At 50.4% G+C, this 22,435-nt stretch overlaps 8 protein-coding genes and 1 non-coding gene across 9 annotated transcripts; 5 read left to right on the forward strand and 4 right to left on the reverse strand.

The window, feature by feature from the left end:
* Window positions 1-615: 615 nt before the first annotated feature.
* NFIA_085630 (putative NAD binding Rossmann fold oxidoreductase) lies at window positions 616-1,744 on the reverse strand (the record flags this gene model as incomplete). Its single annotated transcript, XM_001260505.1, has 2 exons — window positions 616-1,356; window positions 1,418-1,744. The coding sequence occupies 2 exons, from the start codon at window positions 1,742-1,744 to the stop codon at window positions 616-618; spliced, it is 1,068 nt and encodes a 355-aa protein (XP_001260506.1).
* A 736-nt stretch (window positions 1,745-2,480) lies between these two features.
* NFIA_085640 lies at window positions 2,481-2,552 on the forward strand. The gene has a single exon. It is a non-coding gene; the product is annotated as a tRNA-Glu (tRNA).
* A 612-nt stretch (window positions 2,553-3,164) lies between these two features.
* NFIA_085650 (uncharacterized protein) lies at window positions 3,165-4,136 on the forward strand (the record flags this gene model as incomplete). The annotated part of the gene is made up of 1 exon (XM_001260506.1): window positions 3,165-4,136. The coding sequence occupies one exon, from the start codon at window positions 3,165-3,167 to the stop codon at window positions 4,134-4,136; it is 972 nt and encodes a 323-aa protein (XP_001260507.1).
* A 459-nt stretch (window positions 4,137-4,595) lies between these two features.
* NFIA_085660 (uncharacterized protein) lies at window positions 4,596-6,405 on the reverse strand (the record flags this gene model as incomplete). Its single annotated transcript, XM_001260507.1, has 4 exons — window positions 4,596-5,340; window positions 5,402-5,538; window positions 5,613-6,042; window positions 6,122-6,405. 4 exons carry the CDS (start codon window positions 6,403-6,405, stop codon window positions 4,596-4,598), a joined length of 1,596 nt encoding a protein of 531 aa, XP_001260508.1.
* A 567-nt stretch (window positions 6,406-6,972) lies between these two features.
* Window positions 6,973-14,315, reverse strand: tor (putative TOR pathway phosphatidylinositol 3-kinase TorA; the record flags this gene model as incomplete). The annotated part of the gene is made up of 4 exons (XM_001260508.1): window positions 6,973-7,362; window positions 7,440-13,125; window positions 13,173-14,124; window positions 14,189-14,315. The coding sequence occupies 4 exons, from the start codon at window positions 14,313-14,315 to the stop codon at window positions 6,973-6,975; spliced, it is 7,155 nt and encodes a 2,384-aa protein (XP_001260509.1).
* Window positions 14,316-16,277: 1,962 nt separating this feature from the next.
* Window positions 16,278-17,535, forward strand: NFIA_085680 (SDR family oxidoreductase; the record flags this gene model as incomplete). Its single annotated transcript, XM_001260509.1, has 5 exons — window positions 16,278-16,299; window positions 16,357-16,408; window positions 16,471-16,603; window positions 16,679-16,969; window positions 17,029-17,535. 5 exons carry the CDS (start codon window positions 16,278-16,280, stop codon window positions 17,533-17,535), a joined length of 1,005 nt encoding a protein of 334 aa, XP_001260510.1.
* Window positions 17,536-17,841: 306 nt separating this feature from the next.
* NFIA_085690 (mitochondrial 37S ribosomal protein bS1m) lies at window positions 17,842-19,260 on the forward strand (the record flags this gene model as incomplete). Its single annotated transcript, XM_001260510.1, has 1 exon — window positions 17,842-19,260. The coding sequence occupies one exon, from the start codon at window positions 17,842-17,844 to the stop codon at window positions 19,258-19,260; it is 1,419 nt and encodes a 472-aa protein (XP_001260511.1).
* Window positions 19,261-19,700: 440 nt separating this feature from the next.
* NFIA_085700 (40S ribosomal protein eS17) lies at window positions 19,701-20,339 on the forward strand (the record flags this gene model as incomplete). The annotated part of the gene is made up of 4 exons (XM_001260511.1): window positions 19,701-19,721; window positions 19,809-19,934; window positions 19,996-20,193; window positions 20,265-20,339. 4 exons carry the CDS (start codon window positions 19,701-19,703, stop codon window positions 20,337-20,339), a joined length of 420 nt encoding a protein of 139 aa, XP_001260512.1.
* Window positions 20,340-20,815: 476 nt separating this feature from the next.
* Window positions 20,816-21,796, reverse strand: NFIA_085710 (Rtr1/RPAP2 family protein phosphatase; the record flags this gene model as incomplete). Its single annotated transcript, XM_001260512.1, has 1 exon — window positions 20,816-21,796. One exon carries the CDS (start codon window positions 21,794-21,796, stop codon window positions 20,816-20,818), a length of 981 nt encoding a protein of 326 aa, XP_001260513.1.
* Between the last annotated feature and the right edge of the window lie 639 nt (window positions 21,797-22,435).

Raw genomic sequence — 22,435 nt, forward strand, 5'->3', positions numbered from 1 at the left:
TGGATGATTTTTACGACTTCGATTACATGCATGCTTCTCCGATCTTAATAGATGTCTATATCGTTGTTACCTGCCCTCCTGAGTGAGGACTCTAGATTAGCTGCAGGCACAGCTTAATGCAGTTCTACTCTGTCTGGTATACGGGCAGCAAAACACTTCAGTGACCTCTTTCCAGTGCAATAGTGTACACATATTCGTTTTCCGCAGCCACCATCGGAAATTAATCCTGCGGCTCTTCTTACATGCCGTACCAGGAATGATACGATTTTCATTTTCTGTCCTTTCTTCAGGGAAATTATGCTTTCAGTGTGACTTCATATGATTGTATTCAATGCATCCATTGACCAAGCGTTGTCTCGGAAATAAGGTTCCGTGTGGGTGGCGGGGAATAAACAATGAAATCTCTTTTTGCCTACGGTCTTGTCTTCGTGGCAATTGACAAGAGGGCGAGTCTGTGTTGCAGAGATTTACTTCGATCTTGAAATAGAGAGATAGAATTGGTCATCATTTGGCAGGGTCTGAGGCATGCCGAGGTGTCCGTAGATCAGTTCATAAATTGATATCTATCTATATACTACTATGCAGTCATGCAATTACCAAAATAGATCAAATGACTTAAAGCCTCGGCTTATCGATACGGTTGCCCGCCTCATCAAAGAAGATCTTGTGGCCAGTGATCAGAGATTCTTGGAGGGCGCATCCTACCCGAACAGCCTGGACGGCACCCTCGAGCTTCACAGGAACGTCCTTGTTGTCCAGGCATGCAGCCGTGAACTCATTAGCCTCCGCGACGAATGCGTACTCAAAACGGTCGTAGTAGTTCTGTGGGATCTCGCGACGCACGCCGGTGCTGTCGAAGATGTTGACATGGTTCATGGCTGGCTGGGCATTGACCGTGAGCTTGCCCCGGGTGCCGATGATCTCGGTGGTATCTTCCTGGCCCGCCGCCATCATGCGCGAGGCGTAGAAGTACGCAATCTTGCCGTTGTAGAACTCGACCAGACCCACCGCGTTATCGCGGTCGTTGTGTTTGCGGAGGTCTGGCTCGACCGCCGTGATGCCCACGGCTGAAACCGACTTGACCTTGCTGTCCTGGCCAAAGAACCAGAGCGCTAGATCGATATCGTGGATAGAGCAGTCGACAAAGATGCCGCCGGAGAACTCTGCGTAGGCAACGAAGAAGCCGGTGGGGTCGAGCTTGTCGCAGGTCTGGCTGCGCATCACGGACGGCGAGCCGATGGAGCCCTGGGTCATCTTCTTGTGCGCGTCGCGGTATGAAGCGTCGAATCGCCGGGAGAATCCGCACATCACCTTGAGTTCAGGCATTCGGGCGGCTGCATCGAGGACCGTTTGCGACTGGCAGCGTAAGCGTTAGCTGGAGGTTGCAGGAGCAACAGGGAACATGCAAAGGACATACAATCTCGACACTCGTGGACAGCGGCTTCTCGCAGAGGACATGCTTGTTGGCGTCCATAGCTTTGATTGCCTGTTCCGCGTGCACAGCAGTGGCAGAAGCCACAACGACAGCTTCTAGGCCTTCATGCTTGAGCATGTCGTCGTAATTCTTGTACAGCTTCACTCCGAAAGGGGCAAGGTGAACCTTTGCCCACTCCAGCTCTGCATCATCCGGGGAGCTGGCAGCAACCAATTCGGCTCGCGGCGTGCGCTCCAAAAAGTTCAGCGCATGGCGCTTGCCCATGCGACCGAGACCTGCGCAGCCAACCTTCAACCTTCTGACGGACATTTTGGTAGGAGAGAAAAGGATGAGTGAGATAATAGGCTGTGCAAGGTCGAAATTGGTTGATTTTAGACCAATTGGTCAGTGAAGGACGAGAATAATGGAAAGAAACACACCCAGATCAGGGACGAGCAAGAAGACTTAAATCAGCCAGGGGATGCTTTCTATGCTCTAAGTACTGCAGACCGCTATGTCTCCTGCGTCTGATTGTTGGACAGGCAACACCGGAGTCTCTTACCCCACAGTGAGGAGAACTCGTGCAACTCAGGTTGGAGAGCTCAAAAAGCCCAAACAGGCGAGAAAGTCCTCTGGCAATTCCATTACTGATGAGCTTTGAACCAGGAAATAGGAACCCAGATCTGAATAATGACTTCCGGCAGTGCTACATTATTGGAGTAGTATCCAGATTGTTCCAAGAGTATCCACTTTCAGCACCAGCGGGGAAAAAGGTCGGAAAAGAGCTTCCAGTGCAGATTTCCTCCAGCGGATGTCTGAATCCAGCAACTTTCCCCGCTCAATGATCTTCCCGTGGTGCTTAGCGGTTGCGAAGTATGAAGTGCCATCAAGAGCTTGAGCCATTCAATCCTCCATGCGTCCGTCGGCTAATTGATCCAGGTTCAGACGTCGAGCATAAGCAAAGGGATGATGCGCCATGACAGATGGATAAAAGCAGAGACGTTACTGTTCTCCTCAGGCTTGCACTTCTTAAAAGCTATGTCGAGATAATGGAGCCTATCATTGCTCCGTTGTAGTGTAACGGCTATCATACCTGTCTTTCACACAGGAGATCGGGGTTCGATTCCCCGCAACGGAATACAATCCATTTGTTTTTGTTTATCTTCCTTTTAACTGATCTAATGTCACGTTCATTGTCTCATTGATGCTCCCACTGTGCCACGAGCCTACAATGAATCAGCATCACTGCATAAGTAACCAATATTCTGCCTAGGACTAAAAGTATGGATGGAGCCATATATTTCCTGCTAGCGGCATGGCCTTTCACGTGCTCACCGCCGGACTTTCTCCTTTCCCCGCAGAGCTGTCCGCATGGTTTGGATCGTTCTAGCAGTCATGGCTGCAGTCTTTGAACGTTCTACTCACTCAACTCTCTTCAATCAAGGTTCCTGACGGGACAGACTCTGGTGAAACATTGTTATGGTGTTTTGAATTACTTTCAGCTCTCACAAAAGAATCTTCTCCATTCGGCGCATGAATCTTACCCACGCGTCGTCCGTCGCGTCCAGGTTGGAGTAAGAGCAGAGCTTAGCTTCGAAGTCGTGTGCAAGAGCCGTCATTTCTTCACTCTAGGTAGGTCATTAATTATTATTTGAGAAATCAACTTGATTTATCTCACTCACCTGTCTGTAGATTCTTCATCTCTCAATTGTCGACCCCTCATCCTACAGATCACCTCGCAATACCCGCCATGGACTCGCCGCGTCCCCGTAACTGGAACCAGAAGTTATTCGCCACGTATTTGGGCGGGACGGACAAGGAGATCCACGAGTTGAGGCGCGTGCTGACGCAGTTGATGAGCGCGCATGGCAAATTGGACAAAGGGTACAAGTCGAAGGCTGCCAGAACGGAACTGCAAGAGTGGATACAGTCGAACTTGCACCGACTGCCCGGCTTCGTCCAAGATGCCTGTTTCAACAAGACTCGGATGGACGGGCTAATGGGAATGGCCTATAAGATCAAGAACGAACATGTACATTGTCTTGCGGCACGCGGAAGACCGAACCATGCCGCCGAACCGCCATCGAGCGCCTTCGACCAGGGCAGCAGCATTGTCCACGGAAGTCAAAGAGTGGAACGGGAAGATAATCGTGAGGTTGTTGATCAGCCCACCAGCAGTATTCCCAGCAATACGGTTGAGCAACAGGTCAATGCAGTCGAAGAGGCCGGACCTGCAACCAGTGTGCAGGAGGAGACTGTCGCAGAGCCCCCGAGCAAAAGAGCCAGGACAACACCGACTCAAGCTGCTCCACTCCAACCTCCCCTGCCCGATCTGCTCTCCCGGAACATATGGGTTCTGAACGAGGTGAACCCCGCTCAGCATGGCCTATGCTCGATGCAAGACCTTCTTACCACCCCGGAATCGCGCAAAATCGATTTCGTACCGCGGCTCATTGATTTGGACTTTGACCATTGGCTTTCGATAGTGGAGGCGCAATGTGGCTATGACTTTACTGCGCATCGTTTGGAATATCGCCCTCCAGCGAACGTGGTGTCTCGCTCGCTGGGCCTACCACCGATCACGATACCGTTGTCGACTCAAAGCCAGTGGCGTGGTGCAATAAATTCGCAGATACATGCCGAAAGTGGCCGAGATCCTGTTTTTTATATGGTTTCACAATGTGAGTGTGATTACATATGGCCTGAATGTGAGGGTCACTAACCGGAAGTCAGCAGGAGAAGATGTACAAAATTCATCAACCCCTCCGCTACCTTCTCCTTCCTCTGCGAACAATGCTTCCCGCGCTCGTCCCCCTCTTGTCGTCAAGCAAGAGTACGTTGAGGAACAGCTAAGGCTCGCAAGGATGCAATAATTAAATGCTCCTGGCGTAGTGTCGGGCTATTTGGATACCATAAGGGTGCCGAAGAATCAGGTGCCGATGCGAATAGTTAACTCTTGTCCTAACTCTCTATCCGCCTGAGCGCAGATTCGCCTTTCATTACGATGGTCGCTTAGAATGCCTAGACGTGACTCATATTCATCGCTATGGGACTAAGATACAGAAACACATCACCAAGGCGCAAAAGAATTGAAAGTGAAATAGGAGTCAAGTGGAGTGCGGGGAGTGCATAGGCGCATTTGATGGAAAAAGGACGCTCAAGACCGTGGGTCCCGAGTACATTACGCTCGCGCCTCATTGCCAGGCTGCTTCTGGGTAGATGCCTTTCTGGCCTTCTTCTTCGCCGCAGCCTCCACAGGGTCAACAAACCCATCTCCTCGCAACCACGCCAAGGACTTCCTGACACCTTTACCCTGGACAGCGGATGGTCTGTTCTCCAGCAAGGAGCCCATGACCGCCCAGGCGAGGACAATGATCCACAAGTCTCCACCCTTCCAGCCTTTCCAAAGGCCATGTTTGACACCAACGTCCCACTTCGAGCGCACGGCCAGCCGGAAGAAGTACATGAAGATGCTACGACTATTTTCTAAGAAGGCAAACGGCATGCCTGCAACTGCACCGCTGAGGAAGAAGCGCTTCGTGGGGAGGACAGAGCGTGGCAGGATAGCATTCCAGAGACACAAGGTGCCCCATGCAGACCCAGTCGCAGCGGACAGAATGGCTGTCAGCTTGATGATCTTCTTTGAAAGGTTATTCACCGCCGAGATTGGGTGAGACAAGATTGTCTTGAATTTGAGCACCGATAGTGCCAGGGTGACGGTAGTCAGGAACCGAGCAAGGGGTGGCACTGAGAGGAGAATATGATGCAGGAATGCTGTGCCGCAGCTGGGGCTGCTCGGGTGAAGCAAAGCACATGCCAGGCTAGAAATAGATGGGTGTGCGGGCCCAGTAATAGGTGAAATGAACTTGACTGCCGATGGCAGAGTATTGGGGTCGGCAGGGTGCAGAATTGGCGAAATAAATGCTCTGTGCGTTATAGAATTAGTAACTTGGGTACTGTATGCTCTCATAGAAACATAGAACTCACGGCCACCGCAACCTGGCAATGTTTGCCAGTGCATCGACCACAGCTTCCTTGTCCGGCCATGGAAATCCCGCCGGCAGACTCTCTGGTCGACCGCGGATGTAGCTGGGGGACAACCTGAACAGAACATTTCCGAACCACTAAGCATCAATCAGTACACGCCTTTTCGATGCAGAAGCTCTCGCAGGAGCGCGCAAATACGGAGAGGACATACCTTGGGCACAGTCTCGCGATCAAAAACAAACGCATGGAACAGCTGCGCACATGACACAGGCATCAACAACCAGCTCGCGAACCACCAAGGCCGGTCCCCGAACCACCCTTTCTCGTCCAGCGCATTGAACACAAACTCCATCGTCCGCGTCCCCGCATAGATAGCCGCCGTAATACGCAGCTGCGTCTGCGGACAGATGCCCAGCGCGAAACCGGCCATACTTGCCCCGACGGCAGGGGCATACCGCGACGTCAGTGCCCTGGAGACGCGCGGGTTGCGCTCGCGGAAGGGCCTCGCGTCATCTGTGCGAAGGTTCGTGCGAAGCTTGACGAAGAAGCGATGGAGGAAACGGTGGAGGAGGATGACAAGGGAGAGCGAGAGGGAGAGACGGAAGTTGGGGGAGTGCAGGATTGAGGAGCGGGGTTTCTTCCTAGCATTGGAGCAAAGCGTCAGGATTAGCGCTCTTTACTATTATTCTGAATTTGTTCCGGCGATATTGCACAACTTACTTGGACAGATCACCTTGGATGCGGCGGACGATGGCTTCTACGAGCTTCAGTACTCCGCCGGAGACGAGGAAGACTCGCAGGGAGGCCCGCAGCGCGGCTTCATTGTGCTTGTTCTTTGATCGGACGATGGCCTCATATCGAGTTGGCGAGGGAGCCTTGTCTTGGATGGAAGGAGGAGTGCGCTGGATGATGTATTCGTGGAGGAGCTTGTATTCCTTGGCGCTCAGGGTGATGCGGAGAGCGTTGCGAACGAGAGGATGGGCGTCTGCGTCGGCGGGCGTCATGGTTCATCGACTTCGGGCAAGCATCAAAATAGATGCTTCACCGCTTGGGATAGAGTCACGGACAGAAGGATGAGACGGAGGAGAGGTGAGGATGCAGAGGAAACGAGATCAATCGCCCAGAATTTCTCCGCTTCTTAGATGGAAGCTGAAGTCACGGACCGCTGGCGACCTCGGCTTGTGAGTGGATGCTCATGCAAGTGCCACTCATAGAACAATCAGTCGAAATGAACTGCACGAGAACAGTTGATTCAAATAGCTTTAAAGATTCACAACTGTAATGATGTCTATCGCAGACCATTTATGCTGCTCTACTCCGTGCGAGTGTCAACAATCATCACATACAGATCCCTGAATGTCCCCCATTTCCTCGGGAAAACTGCTTACAACGATGCAGCACCGATAATTGAGGCAGTCGAGAAGAGTGAAAGAGAAAAACGTAATAACGGCAAGAAGACATACATACAAAAAAAGGGAAGAAAGGGGGAATATCAACGCCGTGCAAGAATCCACCGTAACACGATGCGCGCCATTATAAGACTCCAGAAAATTTAGACTGCAGAAGGAAGATCACCAGAAACTACACCATCCAATCCAATGCTGACATATGTTCTCCACGCTCGTTGCCTGCGCGAGAAGTTTGTCCACTTGATCACTCACATTGAGCTCTTCAGTGGGCTTGAAGTCTCTACCTGTGAGCTTCTCCTTGACCCGAGCAAGCACCTGCACTGCTCGTGCATTCTGTGCCTCACGGGCTTCGGGCGGAATGCCCTCCTGGACATCGAGGATACCACCGTCGAGAATAGATGGGCGACGGTGACGGGAGAAATTGCTGGGCTGAACGCCATGTTCAAGGTTCATGACGGACGTAATCGACTGTCGGCGCTCAGTGCTGAACGGCGGCCGTTCTGGTGACTCGCGAATGTTCAAACGCCAGTTGATCAAGGGATCGTGAATGAACTATAGTAAAATATCGAATGTTAGTTTCAAAATACCAACTTCAGTGAAATACTGAGTGAAAAATGGACAAAACGTACTGCTTCCAGAACGGCCATAAGGGAATCCTTGTTGTCTCTGATCACGCGCATAACAGCCTCGCAAGTGATACGGTAGCTTCCCTCAATATTGCTGACTTCCATGGCGAAAGTCAACATGCGAGTTAACCGGAAGGGCACCCTCTCTGGATACTTCTCACGGTGCATTGCCACCTCGAAGCAGTCACCGAAATCGATATGAACCACTCTTCCTGTGGCGCGCTCCAGCAGAAGGTTGGACGGATGACGGTCACCCAGACCAAGAATATAGCCCACCATCGACATGACTCCCAGAGATCTTGTATAATTCGTCCGACGCTCAAGCCAGGCCTCGGAACTCTTACTTTTGAGCCACAGAACACGATACAGATCCTTTCCAGTAGTGTTGTCCATGGCGTATCCGAAGACCTCGACCTTTTGCATCAGAGTGAGATTGTCATAATCTGGCGCCATCTGCAGCATAATACGATGTTCGATATTGAGTAGGATGCGGCGACTTTCACGGTACTCTTTGATCAGCGCATGTAATGTATCGCTGTTGCAGACCCATCCTATCAGACCAGAGTTCTGAGACAATGGGATTGCAGGGAAACGCTGGACGGAAAGATGTCGCTTGAAGGTTTCGCCATCGTTATCAAGCAAAGTGTTCACAAGTCCGAACAACTGCATGACTCTCTCGTCTTGCCGAATGTCCTCATGTCCCTTAAGGGCATACATGTAAGAGCTTCCGTTGCTTCCCTTCAGAGTCATGCGTCGAGGTCGCTTCTTAGTTTGAAGCACGTGCAATATAGGATCAAAGCTGATGATCCGGATGATTGGTCTGCCACTCTGGTAGGTTCCGGGAACAGCAAGAGCAAGGTCATGACAGTCCTTGAGCCTGGGAGAGACGTATTTGAGGTCAAGAGTCGACAACTGTGGGAGCTGCCGGCTGATCTTGCGGAATACAGTATAGTAGAGATCCCAAGCTTGGTTGAGATCGCCAATTTCTTCCGTCTCACGATACAGCATACAATAGTGCTTCGCCTCTGCAAGATCCCGTCCAAACGCCTGCGCGAAAGAAACCTCACGCAGCGTTTCCGCACCCTTGTCAAGCATGTCATGCAGTGGCGCCAGAGTTGCAAACATGCCCTCCACATCATGGTCACCGAAGTAGAGTCGAGAGGCTTCCTCCAAGCCTTCATGCCAGAGTTCGTGCCACAGAACCGCGACTCGAATCAATTCATGACTGACGAGATCGGCCTGCTCGACTAAAGTAGCACTGTGCTGCCGCATACTATCCATAATGGTGCTGGCGGATTGCGAACGGCGGGTAATGTGCGATTTCATCGCAACGGTTAATGGGTACACCAGCGCCTGCGGATGGGCCTTGCCCACTTCGGCCAGGAGGCGATGAACAGCGGTTCGGACCTTGAGGTTTGGTTGGTTGATACGAGCGATGAGTTGTGGAGTTACCGCAAGCCAGGTGTCAATGTTCACTGCGTTGAAGCCTTCTGTGACAACATTATTAACTTCTTGGTCACCGCCGTAAGTGAACCAAAGGGTCAGCAGTCTCAGGGTATCCTGGAGAGACGAGGTGGACGACAAAGCGATTGATCTGAGGAAGCCTCCAATGGCAGGTATAACATGCTCTGTCACAATATGGCCAGGGACTACGGGCTTGATACTCCCGTCCCTGCTTGTCTGACTGGCAATCGTTGTCACGACTTCGAAGTTGGCCAAAGCCCAGGAATGCCAGGCTTTGTACGAGTCGCGGTTGTATTTCGTGGCCGCAGAATATGCGCCAAGAACCTCGCGAACGTGTTCGGGCTTCCAGTCGCCTCGTTGCAAAGTTGTCTGCCACTCTCCCTGCCTAAGATAACTCTTAGAAAGCAGCTTGCGGAACTTGGCTACATCGCCAATACGTTCACGGAGACCCATCATATCCGCATGATTTGCCTCTGTAATTCCGTTGACACCATTGATTCCGTTATGATCGGACTGTGATACCATGAGCGCGTTAAAGCGATTCAAATCATCCGTCAGATTTGCAGTGAACTCTTTCAGCATCTGAAGAGCTTCACGCTGGCGACCAGTAGCCCAATTAAATTTCAAGCGAGCGTAGGTCACTTCGGGAGGAGCGATAGTTCTTGTACCATTGTTGTCAGTGACAACAGTCTCCAAAGATGCAAGAGACCGCTCGGCAAGTCCCATGCGATTGGATTTACGGCAGAGGTTGGCAAATTTGATCCACATATCAAGGTTTTCGCGGGGTGAAGTGACGAGCGCCCTGACCTTGAGCATGCGTTGCCATACTTCAACGTTCTGTTGGCAGCCGAGCAACCTCTTGTTCCATGTCTGACGCATTGACTCCTGTTTCTCAGGGTCCCCAATGTTCTGTTTGTAGGTGATGATCTCCTCCAATTCAGCAAGCATCTGAACACGGACGACAACGTTGTAGGCACGGTTATATGACTCTCCAAGTAAAGCTGATAGTTCCGTGTCGAGGCCGTTCCGAGCTTTCTCAATGTACATTGTCGCCTCATCAAATTGATTTCGATGGATCGCGAGAATTGCACCGAAGAAAGACCTATCCGGGGACTGCTCTTTCATCACACCCAAGTAGGAATCCATCAGCTCCCACTGACCTCGTCCCCATGCTGCTGCTGCTGCTAGGGGAGCAATGGCTCTGCGATGTTCTAGCGAAGCCTGGTTCCACTTCTCTTGGGCGAGGTCAGATAATACCTTCCACTCGCCAAGCGCATGCAGACACCGCATTTTGCCCATAGTGACACCAAACGAGTCTGGATCAATTTTCTCACGGCGTTTGTAAGCAGCAAGTGCCTCTTCCCATCGCTGAAGTTTCTCAAACCATGTCTCCTTCAGCTCTACATCCCTGTAGGCTTGGGCTTTGCGAAGGATACCAATAGCGGCGTCAGACTGCTGAAGCTGGTTGTTAATGGTGATCAGAGCCTCCACGGCACCGGAGTTCTGGTCTTGCTCAAATTCCAGCTCTTTATAATGGAGTGCCTTGGCAAATGCATGACACTTTGCGGCGTACTTGCCAAGTGTACGAATATCAATGGGAAGAGCTTTATCATCATGCTCCATAAACTCAGCAAGATTGAGAAGTATTTGGAGTATCTCAGGAGGGATATTGGGTGAAGTAAGAGCCTTCTCAATTGAGCGTACGAGCTCTTCTTGATACTGATCGTACAGCTCCGTCCAGCAGGATACAAATGCTGCGTTAAAGAGGTCCCTTGCTAATGGCTGGTAGATACCGGCCAAACTGGCGCATGCCCGGAGTGCTGGTGAAGGTGATTCTTTCAAAAGCTCCACGCTGAATCTTCGTATCCATTCCTGCCAGTCTTCACGCGTTGACTTTTGAGAGGCATCCCAAGCGTTCTTCAGATGTTGCTGATTCACAACCATCTTCTTCTGGCCAATGTCAGAATAGCTAGATTCATCCGCCAGTGTACCCGTAGTCTCATCGGGATTCAAGTCCTGTGGCAGCGGATCGCCCTTTTGGAGCTTGGAAACTAGAATCTGGTAATTGACATGATTGATCTGGTGATGCGTCAAGACCTTGTTCAGGAGATTTATGTAGTGGCAGAAATCCTGGCCGAGCTGGAAGATAAGAGCACAGATACAGTCCATGGCTGCTTGTCTTAAGGTCCGGTCGTTGCCTGCAACAACCCGAGCCAATGAGTGAATCATCAGAGATGCAAAGTCAGAAACATTTACTTGTCGCGACAGCCTTGTGAGGCTATCGATGGCCGATTTCCTGATACTTTGAGGATTCTGGGCTCTCTCAAAGAGCCGTACCATAGATGGGATGATCAGATGCATGTATTCTTCCCCACTGGCGCCAAAGATGAGGAACGCGTGGAGAATCCTTTCTGAAGGCTGGCGGCGAGGCGTGTTGTCCTTCTCAAGAGTGTCCAACATTGAAGGAATCATGGCTGCCAGGTACTTTTTGAACTCACCCTCCAGAGACTTGGCTATCGCTTCGACAAGTGACAAGATAGTCGCTTGCACTTGGTACGATGAATCCCAAAATTCCTGGATGACCTCGATAATCTCCGGAAGGAAGGCTCGAATATGCTGTCGAACAATATTCACCAAGATAGCCATCTGATTGAAGTAGGATTCTAGGCGGCTAGGCGGCGAACCTCGGATGACCGATATGAAGCCGGGAATGATCTGCCCTAAAAACGGCACGCACTTCAAACCCAGAGTTTTGAAGATTGTAACAATCGCATCAATGACCGCAGAGTGGTACTGAGCGAGAGAATTCTCACGCAAGATATTCTGCATCAAGGTATGGATGACCACGGTTGGATAATACTCCTCGTTGGAAGGCGTGAGGCCCTGCATTATGAGGGCAACATCAGAAACTGTCTGAATTTCGTTGATGTGGTGGACATCGGGTTCGATTTCACTGATCTGTTGGTACTTGTACGGATCAAGAGCACCAAGAATTCCCAGTAACTTGATAGTCTCTTTGCGCAGTGACCCAGTTTGCTCAGTCTTGATGATATTAATGAGCACGGCAAGTAAATGTGGATATTCGAGAAACGGATCAATGACATAGCCAGAGTTGCTGGCTAATTGGCCCAGTGTCCGTAAAGCCGACTCTCGCTTAGCATGCGAAGAGAGATCCTGCAACGAGTCCAGGATAATTGGCATGAGCTGCGGGAGGTAATTTCTCATTTCCGCGCCCCCGACACTCGCAAGTTCCCCGACAGCTTTCAATGTGGTCGAGGCGACGCCTGGGTTGGCATCCGTCGCCTTCGGAAGTAAGGTTGTCACCATAGGATCGACATACGATCTAATAAGTTTGGTCGCATTTGATACGAATAGGCTGATGAGTTGAGCACTCTCCTCCTTCTGTCGGGCTGTGCTCGCGAACCCAAGCCCTGTCAGAAGATTCACTAGCAATTTTCGTAGTGGCGGGAACACATAGGCTGGGTTGACGCTCGAAAGGCGGCCAATGATGCAAATTGCAGCTTCCCGAACGGCAAATACTTCGTCATTTACGGCCAAGAACAGGCAGCGGATGTTTTCAGGTCTTGCGAGATGACGATCGAATTTGCGGTCCAGTGACCATAGTACGGTACGTCGGATCTCTGGGTCTGGGTCACCGATCCCGACAGTCAATAATTTATCAATAACCTCACTGACAACCTGTATGGAATGACTGCTTGTCTGATTGATGATCGGATCATGGACAAAAAGCTGGCAGCAGGTGAGCGCTGCAGCCTTCCGAATCTCAGGGTTGTCGTTCTCAACGTAATTAATGGCCACATCGCGCACAAATTCATTGAGAATGTGACCGGAGAAATCAAAACTCCCCAGGGTATGAAGTGCCAGAGCAATTTCTGCATCAGAGTGCAACTCTTGTGGAGCGAAGTCCTTTGCGAATGACGGCATGGGAGGTAGCCTGCTCTCTGGGCAACCGAGAGGACGGAAGGGCGTCCCATGAAGGATCAGGCTAAGCATATCCAAGAGCTTTTCCTGAATGGTAGGTTTGATAGGCGGGATATAGTGAGCCATGTCGACAAGTGCTTGCGTCAGTGATTCGCTCAACCCGCATGCAAATATAGGGTCAAGCAAAGATTCCATGTATTTACTGAGCGCCTGCTCAACAGCCAAAGATAGCATGCTGATGCACTCAAACATTGGTGCTTCATTTACAGCAGCTCGATTTCGACTAGCAAATGTTAGCTCACTTTCAATGACTTGAGAGCAGAGACTTACGCTTTCAGAGCCAATCCTTCGCGTATGTAGATAATGATTCCATCAAGATACTGTGCAATGGCAGCACCGACCGCATTGGCGATTTTTCCAATCGCTATGAATGCTGCGTCTCGTTCCTTGTCTCTCTTCAGTTGCGCCTGCAGGTAAATCATGAACCTATGTAGGTATGTTTCTGTAAAGTCGACAGGGGCGTAGGAGGCGAGTATAGGAATCGTCTGGACAACTTGGGCCCGGATCTTATGGTCACGGTGATCCTTTAGACGGAGAACAATCTCACATGCATTCCGATAATGCTCGTTCATGAACATTGCTCCTTTGAGGAGAAGCTCCTTGAGTACTAGGAGCGATCCATGTACCGAGTCCACGTTGCTTGACCTAAGGCCCAGAAGTGCTTCCTCGTATATTCTTGCAAACCACAATTGTCGGACTTGAGCGTCTCTGGCGGCTATGATCTCGAAACACTCAGAGACCGCTTCCGCGGCTGTTTCTCGGATAAGAACCTTGGGGTCCCGCAGAGCGACCCAGATGAGGTCGAAGATCTGTGGAACGAAGCCGTAAAGAAGAGTTGGTGAGCCTTTGGCAAGCTCTCTTATGACAAGTACAGCAGCGAAGCGCCTGCTTTCCTGTCGCTCAGACTGAAGCCATTCTAATGCTGACTGAATCTCGCTTTCGACCAATTCTGCAGTAAGAGCGCCGCCCGGCTTCGCCAAACGTCCCAAAGATCGAGCTGCATAGACCAACACAGCATTGTCGTTGCTGCGCAAGGCGCTGCGCAGATAACTAGCGAATCGAGTGGTTTTCTGAGCCGCATCGACACCATCGAAATCAATCAAGCGATCGAGAGCCAAAAGGCCGCCGATGCGTTCATGTGCGTCACTGCCGGTGACCACGAGCTGCGCGATGCGTTGACTGACAGCGTTGTAGAATTCGAGGAACTTCTCCGGAGGCCAATCTGCGGGTTCGAAATCATTGAATATTAGCCAAGTTCGGGATGCGACCGAAGTGCGAAGTGTTACCTCTCGAGATAGCCAGGACGTTATCGTAGAGCTCAAATGAAGCTCTTACCCGCGTCTCCTCATTCTTGGACTTCAACTCACTGAAGAGTCGCTGAGTGATGTCCGTAATAGGACCTGCTTGCGCCATGTTGGTAAACCACACCCCAGGGTGGACATTTGAAGTCAACCTCTAGGGCATGCAATTTAACACGAGGTCGACATAAAAGACAGGAGGTCGATGGGACAGCAGTGGGCTTCAGTAGCAGTGATGGATGAGGTGAACGTCTCAAGAGCCTGGCGGGATCGTGCACGGACCACACCTGATTTCGCCTGGGGCATCTGCTCAGTATCCAGCCCAAACTGATTACTCACTTTGGCTATTACTTGGTCAACCTCTTTTTTCTAGAAACTACACAACCCTTTCCAGTATGGATGATTATTGCAATGCGCTATTTGTACATGGAGCTGAGATGGTCTTGAGGCAACTCTTCACCGGTTTGAGATCTAGCCGAGAGATACCTTACTGCGGTTCTACATACAAATCGCCTGGATTGGTCAATAAAAGCTTCGGGACTACAAGCTGATTAGAGTTTTTCGAAAGGATTAAGATGCTAGGGGCTCTCATTATGCCGCTTCGTTCATCAACAACTTGAAATTCCAGACTGTGCAACCGAAGCTTTCTGTTTCATGGACTCGGGCACTACTGGGGATCCCAAATGTGACCTCATCAGATGACCCTGGTGTCTTGCACGTGTCCGCAAGCAACGTTCTAGAGCAGAGCCCAAATTCATTCTTGCGCTACTATCAATGCCTAATATTTACACAGTCGCTCCTGGAATACTACGCCTGATTGCAAGCATTCTACATCGGAACAAAAGCACCGTGACAATCCCATGTTCTCAAAACGGACGGTTGATTCATTCTAAGAGCATACCATCCGAGCTCGGTTAGCAGGAAGACTAAGGATCCATTTCCGTGAAACCCTGTCGCGTGTGTGACAAGGAACAATTTCCAAACAGGGTTGACCTTTTGGACGGTTGCCCTACTCGAGGGACAAGACATTGACCTCTCTCAAGTCCGGCACCAGTCCATTCAGCATGTGCTATCTGGTCCCAGAGCACAGTATATTCTGATGCAGACGAATTCAAGCTATGGGAAGGTAATGTATTGCTGCTCCTGTCTTTGTAGCAAGCTTGCGCGTGATTCTTCGCTTCTGAAGAGCTTCCCTTTGCAATACAGCCAAGGTACCTCTGGAGAGATTCACTCTCATTAGTTAGGTCAATTGACACAGGAAAGGGTTAAAATAGTTGTGCATTCCTTGCTTTCTTCAAGGAGCACAAGGGCCCTGTCAACCCGGCAACTCTGAGCACAGCAGGTCATGGGTGAAACAAGGTACACCAAGTATTTTCAAAGCATCATTCAGAATTGATAAAGGAGTATTTCACTCGGTATTAGTCGCGAAATCAGTCATGTTTTCAAGGAGAGTATAGTTCCGATTCTAGAGCGGAGGGTCAAGGCATTGGAAGTGATATGCCAGCATGGATTAGCCATAACCGACGAGTAATTGGCTAGTTGCAATGTATAATTAAAAGCCTCTATATAATTTGCAGCCCATTTTCAAATCGGCTGTTATAACAGCGCCATGATACCCCCGAGAACTGACTCCCTTTAACGCCTGAAGTTCCTCCCTTGTACTTGATCAGTGTTCGACTCCGACGTCATCTGCTTTTGGTCGGAGAAACCCCACCAGACCGACATCTTACCCCTCCCCAAATGGCTCTGGCCCAAGAAAGGTTGGAATATTGAATGGACTTCATTTCGAGTGTTAGCTCCAGGAAATTAATCCGACGGACTTAACCATGTCTTCTTTCCATCTATTTCCGCCTTGATTGACGCAAACTTTCTGTGATATTTGTAATCACCACGACACTTCTGATTTGCGAGTCCAATGACAACCACAACACTGGGTCGCAATAACAGTGGGGAAGACCACGAGAGACGTGGGATGGAAGACTACTTAAAGACAGTGTGCCTCCTCAGGGACGTATGTTGACTTGTATACCCCGCTTAGGCATTTGATGCAACCAGACCCTTCTCAATCACTGGCACAATGGTTAAAGTTCTTCTGACTGGTAAGCATCTCCAAGTACTATCCTGCCATTGGGTCTGTAGCCTAATGCTCGGTCTAGGAGGAAGTGGCTTCATCGCTGCTCATTGTATCGATGTGCTGCTGGCACGTGGGTAAGTGCAGGAGACCTAAAGCCATAAGCTGTTCTAGGTGAGCTGACGGGGACGCAATACAGATATGATGTCGTAGTGACTGTTCGATCCGAGGAGAAGGGCCAGAAGATTCTCGAAGCTCATCCCAATACACCAAAGGAGAAGCTGTCTTTTGTTATTGTCAAAGATGTCGCAGCAGATGGAGCTTTCGATGAGGTAAGTGCTTTTTCTTGAGGCCGTCAATTTCACTGGTGTGGTTCGTCCAGCAGCTGTAAGCTAATCGCATTTAAGGCTGTCAAATCTAATCCACCATTCGACTACGTCCTTCACACTGCCTCTCCTTTCCACTTCAATGTTACCGATCCCGTGAAGGACTTCTTGGACCCTGCAATCAAGGGAACGACGGGTATTCTCAAGGCGATCATGGCCTACGCACCAACGGTCAAGAGAGTCGTTATCACCTCATCTTTTGCGGCGATTATCAATGCCAAGCAGCATGCCAAGGAGTACAGCGAGGAGAACTGGAACCCCGTTACTTGGGAAGAAGCGCTGGATCCTTCTGCAACCTACAGAGGTAGTAAGGTATGTATACAGTTTCGTATTTCGCATTGTGCTTGGCTGACATATGCGCCTACCCCAAGACTTTTGCAGAAAAGGCTGCTTGGGACTTTGTCGAAAAAGAGAAACCCAACTTTGACATTGCAACCATCAACCCACCGTTGGTGCTGGGTCCAATCGTGCATTACTTGAACTCGCTCGACGCCATAAACACTTCCAATAAGCGGATTGCCGAGATGGTCCGCGGCCATTGCAAAGACGGCCTTCCCCCTACGGGCACATTCCTGTGGGTAGATGTCCGTGATGTTGCTCTGGCACACGTCAGAGCTATCGAAGTCCCGGAAGCAGGCGGCCAAAGATTTTTCCTCACGGCCGGCTATTTCTCAAATAAGGCTGTCGCTGATATCATTCGCGAAGCATATCCTGAGCTGGCTGATAGACTACCCTCCAAGGACTCGCCAGATGATACTCCGGCTGATGTATACGGCTTTAACAACAAGAAATCAATCGAGGTCTTGGGAATTCAGTACCGGTCATTGGAGCAATCGGTTACAGAAACAGTCAAGTCGTTGTTGGCTGTTGGGGCATGAACAGCAAGAAAAGGTCGAGTATAGTGTAGAAATAGAGCTCAATGCATATATATTCTGGGCCTTTGAAAAAATATTTCAACCATGTTGAAGTCCATGACGAAATAAGAATGATAATATACCTCTCTGGATCATTTAGAAATACAACGGTGTAATCAGTAGTTGTTGGGGAAATCAACTAATTTGCGCTTCTGGGTGCTGCCACTCACCGTACTCGGCTTGGCATACACGGTGCAATCAACTTTTCTCAAGCTCACTCCGCATCGAAGAGACACCATCGAGACATTACAATTGTCTTCAATAACGCCCATGGCGACAGCTAGGTTATCGCCGACGGCAAATCTTCTTCGGAAGTCCCGTCTTTTCGCGCTTCCCTCAGCCTTGCCGTTGCCCCAGCAAGATGCAACCTCGAAGACCGTTTTCGAATCTGGCACCGCAACCCTGCCTCATCCGATCCGAGCATCCATTGTCACCCCGGCTTCATCGCTAGCGAGAGGAGATTGGGGTTTGAAGCGACCGCTTCCTGCAAAATCGACATCGGAAAAGTCGTCCCGGCCTGTCGTCCGCCTCAACGTACTCGACACATTTGAACATGTCACAGACTTCGAATCCGCAGCCGACCACACGGTGACCTTGGAGAAATTCCAGGAGCTTCACATGCCCATGTCCCTTCCTTCCAAGGTTAACTACGCGACTAGCATGGTGCCTAGACATCAAAGCCCTTTCGAATCCGTGGTTGACAATACAGATACGAGCAAAGGCCTTCAGGAGCCTGGTGCTAAACAGTTCAGACATTCTGGGCCTTGGCTGGCGGGACAGACAGAGGCGGAATTCAATGCTTATCTAAATAAAGTGCGCGCGAGGAAGCCGGAGCTACTTCAGAAGCTTCGTGAACACTTCATTACCAAGCGAACTGCTGAACGCAGAAAGCAAGCCCAGGATAACGGCGAGGATCTAGAAGCACTTGGTCCGCTCAATGTCACCGAGGAAGAGTTCCAAAGGTACATCAAATCGCTGCGAGCCGATCCCTTCTCTCTTGGCCCCGTGGTATTTGAACTGTTGGATCTTCCATCGCCCCCCGCCGTCCCTAGCGACCGTATCGGACACAAGTACTACCAATCTCCTGGTACCAAACTCTCCTCTGCGGAGTATGCTGTATCTGGTCCCCCGAAGACACACCCTTCTGCTGGTCTCTCATATACGCGGTCTCACGCTCTGATATACAACCACCCGAAATTCGGTCCCCAGGCATACCAACGCCCTGTGCAGGCCCGTATCCTGCGGCCGAAGGGTCGGTTCAAGGGCAAAACAGCTAAGGCTATTGCTGGTGTTGGTGGTATTGCGGTGGAAGATCTCAACGCCATGACTTTCATTGAACAAGGCTCGCCAGCAGGTCTTGGGTACTTCGACGCATCCATCCCTGGTGGTGCAAAGTACTGGGTTACTCCCATTCGTGCTTCGGTTGACTCGGACGGTAGAATAGGCCTCGCGTCATACCGGGCTAGCGCCACTGCTAAGGCGCCTTATGGTATTGAGGAATACCAGAAGCCAAGCTCGACAAGTATTTCCCCGGCCGCCCGTGTGGACCAACGTGTGGTGCCCAGGTTGGACAAATTGGCAAATTTGCCCTATGCTCGGAGGGGACAAGATATGTCTGTAGCAGATCAGCCCGATAAAGGTAGAGAAGACGTTGCACGAAACCTTTTGAGGACCCTCAGCTCTATTTAAGTGTCTGTTACGAGGTCTATATCTGGCGATACGGAGGGCTGGCTGTACGATTAGATTACTCTTATTTCCTACTGATCTAGTGATATAAAGTTTGGATGCATTATGTAAATTATTCTGGGGGCAAATGAACATATTCAATATCATTCTAAACTCACAAGAAGTGCTGCCAATGGCGCAAGTTTGGCAATCAGCACTCATCTGAGTACTCCATTGATAAGTCTGAAAACAACCTAGATATCTACTTACCTCATTGGGAAAGGTGTACTTCGATGCAAAAGGTTAGACTGGCGACTAATTTCTTGGCGTTTTAGTGAGGGTAAGTCTTATCATGTGATCAGAGTTAGGGTTTCCGCACACCAGGCTCTCCAATATAGCAAGAAAATAGGAAGGATTAGGTCTCGTCTTCCGAACATCCATCCCGCCAGCACACAACCGCCAAAATGGGTCGCGTTAGAACCAAGGTAAGTTACAGATAAAGCATCATGAGTTATCTTCGAATGAGCGCCAAAAGAGTGTCAATTCTGACGAACTGGGTTTCTCTTCAATAGACAGTCAAGAGGTCCGCCAAGGTCATCATCGAGCGCTACTACCCCAAGTTGACGCTCGACTTCGAGACCAACAAGCGTCTTTGCGATGAGATCGCTATCATTGCCTCGAAGCGTCTTCGCAACAAGGTAGGCAATCCAACACTGAGCCGTACAGCAGTCGGAATATGACTTGCTGACGAAAAACCAGATCGCTGGTTACACCACCCACCTTATGAAGCGTATCCAGCGTGGCCCTGTCCGCGGTATCTCTTTCAAGCTGCAGGAGGAGGAGCGTGAGCGCAAGGATCAGTACGTTCCTGAGGTCTCCGCTCTGGATGTTTCCCAGACCGAGTCCGGCCAGCTCGATGTCGATGCCGACACCAAGGACCTCCTCAAGTCCATGGGCGTAAGTTCTGCTTCTCAACGCGGTTGTTCGTGGTTTAAAAGCAGTCCGTTAACTTATCTTCTCCACTACAGTTCGACAACCTCAAGGTCAACGTTGTCAACGTCTCCCAGCAGCAGGTTCAGGAGCGCCCCCGCCGCTTCCGGTAGATGCGCGCACCCTCGAGCCTCGATGAAAAAAGTTAATGATTGTCTTCGGTCGATCTATGGCGTGCTCAATCATGCTTGCTCTGGCTGGCTTCGCAGCTATCATGTAGCCTAGAGACACAGGAATGAACATAATTCTCGCTGAGAAAGGTGTCGCCGATTCTCCTGGTGGAGATGACGCTTGATTGCCAAAATTTCTCCTTTTGCTTACTATCCGCCTCCGCGCGGACGCTGCGTAGAAGGTTATCTCTGCATGATGTCCAGGATGTCATCAGAGAGTCGCAACCTTTCTTTGTGCGAACTGCACCATCAACTGCACCGCATTGGATCAGATTCAGATTATTCAGTCTATCTACAACAGTAAATTGGGTATCATCATAAATACAAAGACGCCGTAGAACCACAAATCGAAACACCCCATCGGAACTCTCTCGCGACCAGGCTCATGCCAAACCTGCTGAGATTGATGCATATCAAGATCACATTTCCTTTGGCACGTAGCCTTCAATGGAGCCTCCTTTGTCATCGCCTGGCCGCATTTGCGGGGGCGTGACCTCGTGCGAAAGATCCTCATTCTCTCTGATTGCTATATCCACTCTGCCGGCTTGAAGAGCTGGATTCGCATCTCCACGTTCCATGGCAAGCTCACGAGAGCGAGCGGCATCAAGGGTTATGCCCGAGATGGCGCTGGCAAGATCATTCGGCCCTTCAGTCCCTTCCATGTGGAGGTCTTCCAATTGACCAGTGACTTCTTTCAAGGTGGCTGAACTGCTCATCTTGCTCTTTCCTTTCCGTGCCCTTGCTCTGTCTTCTTCGAGTAATACGAGCTCCTTGGCGTGGCTCCCATCCCGGCGCTCCCATGCAGGTTCCTCTGCCAACTGCACCCGTATATACATCGCTCGTTCGGCGCATTCATCCGAACACCACATTTCGAGCTTTTCTTTCGGGATAATATTCATCTCGCGGCCACGACCCCCGGGACCACTACCCTTGGCACCCCATGTGATCCTGAACTTGCCTTTAATGTCCTCTTTGCGGTGCTCGTGGGGACATAAACCATATCCACAAAGGCCCTCGATGTTTCGTTCAAGAATCAAATTATCGTAATCGGCAGGTTGGAAGGGAACAAGGGCTGCTTTGAAAGCTCGAGCATCTTCAGCAGACGGAGCGGCCGGGTCGGCTGACGGCGAAGGAGGAAAATTGACAAGCTCGAGGATGCGGTCTAGGATTAGAGCTTCTGTGTCTTTCTGTGCCTGAATCTGGTGAGCATGGTGCATGGCGATTGCGAGATGCCGTGGATCGACGTTTGGCCTGTTCGTAAATTGGCCCTTTTGCTGCTCGGGCGCCTTCAACTTGGGTGGCGCACGACGTGCACTGTTGGGCTTTTGTAGTGCTGCTGTTGAGGAGGCTGCATGTGCAGTTGGAAGAGAAGTTTTGAGAATAGGTTTATTTGCGGACATGATGAGCTTTAAATTTGGATGACCTCAGCAGCGACACTATCGTTGTGCTCAGTAGCAGAGTAAGAAAAGCAAAGAAAAAGAGGCAGATACAGTAGTGGTGTTTTGTCGGGCCGGCACGAGGCAAACCCCGGATTCGATGAAAGCTTTTCCTGAGCCAGCAGTGGGATGATGTAGTTGAGATTCAATTAAAGTAAGCACCAAAGGAAGATACAGTTGGAAATTTGAGTACTTAAAGTAGTAGTCCTTTGATCCAGTGTATCTTGTTAACGGATAACCACCATTCTGTAAAAAGTGAAATAGAAGTGAGCAATGTTATTAGGTAGCCGCTGATCGCCCGTGGTGGAGCACCCTGTCCCGCCTGACAGTGACGACCACCACTCGCTGCTACGAGCCTACTGCCACCTCCGTGATTCCCCTCGATGTCTCCTCCTCTTCGTCTTCTCTAAACTACTCGTCCCGTTATTTTCTACGTCCTTGGCATTAAATCACACAGGCACTGTGTCTCATCTAAGATCAGTGTCCCTTGTATAGTGAGTGACTTAATTCAGTCATCAGTCTCAGGGTGCTCGCTTGCCTTAGGGGCATATACTCTGACGTACATACTGTGGATCGATCAGGCTGACAGATTACTCTCTTTGC

Source organism: Aspergillus fischeri, genomic scaffold, assembly GCF_000149645.3.
Source record: "Aspergillus fischeri NRRL 181 1099437636264 genomic scaffold, whole genome shotgun sequence".
Lineage (NCBI taxonomy): Eukaryota > Fungi > Ascomycota > Eurotiomycetes > Eurotiales > Aspergillaceae > Aspergillus > Aspergillus fischeri.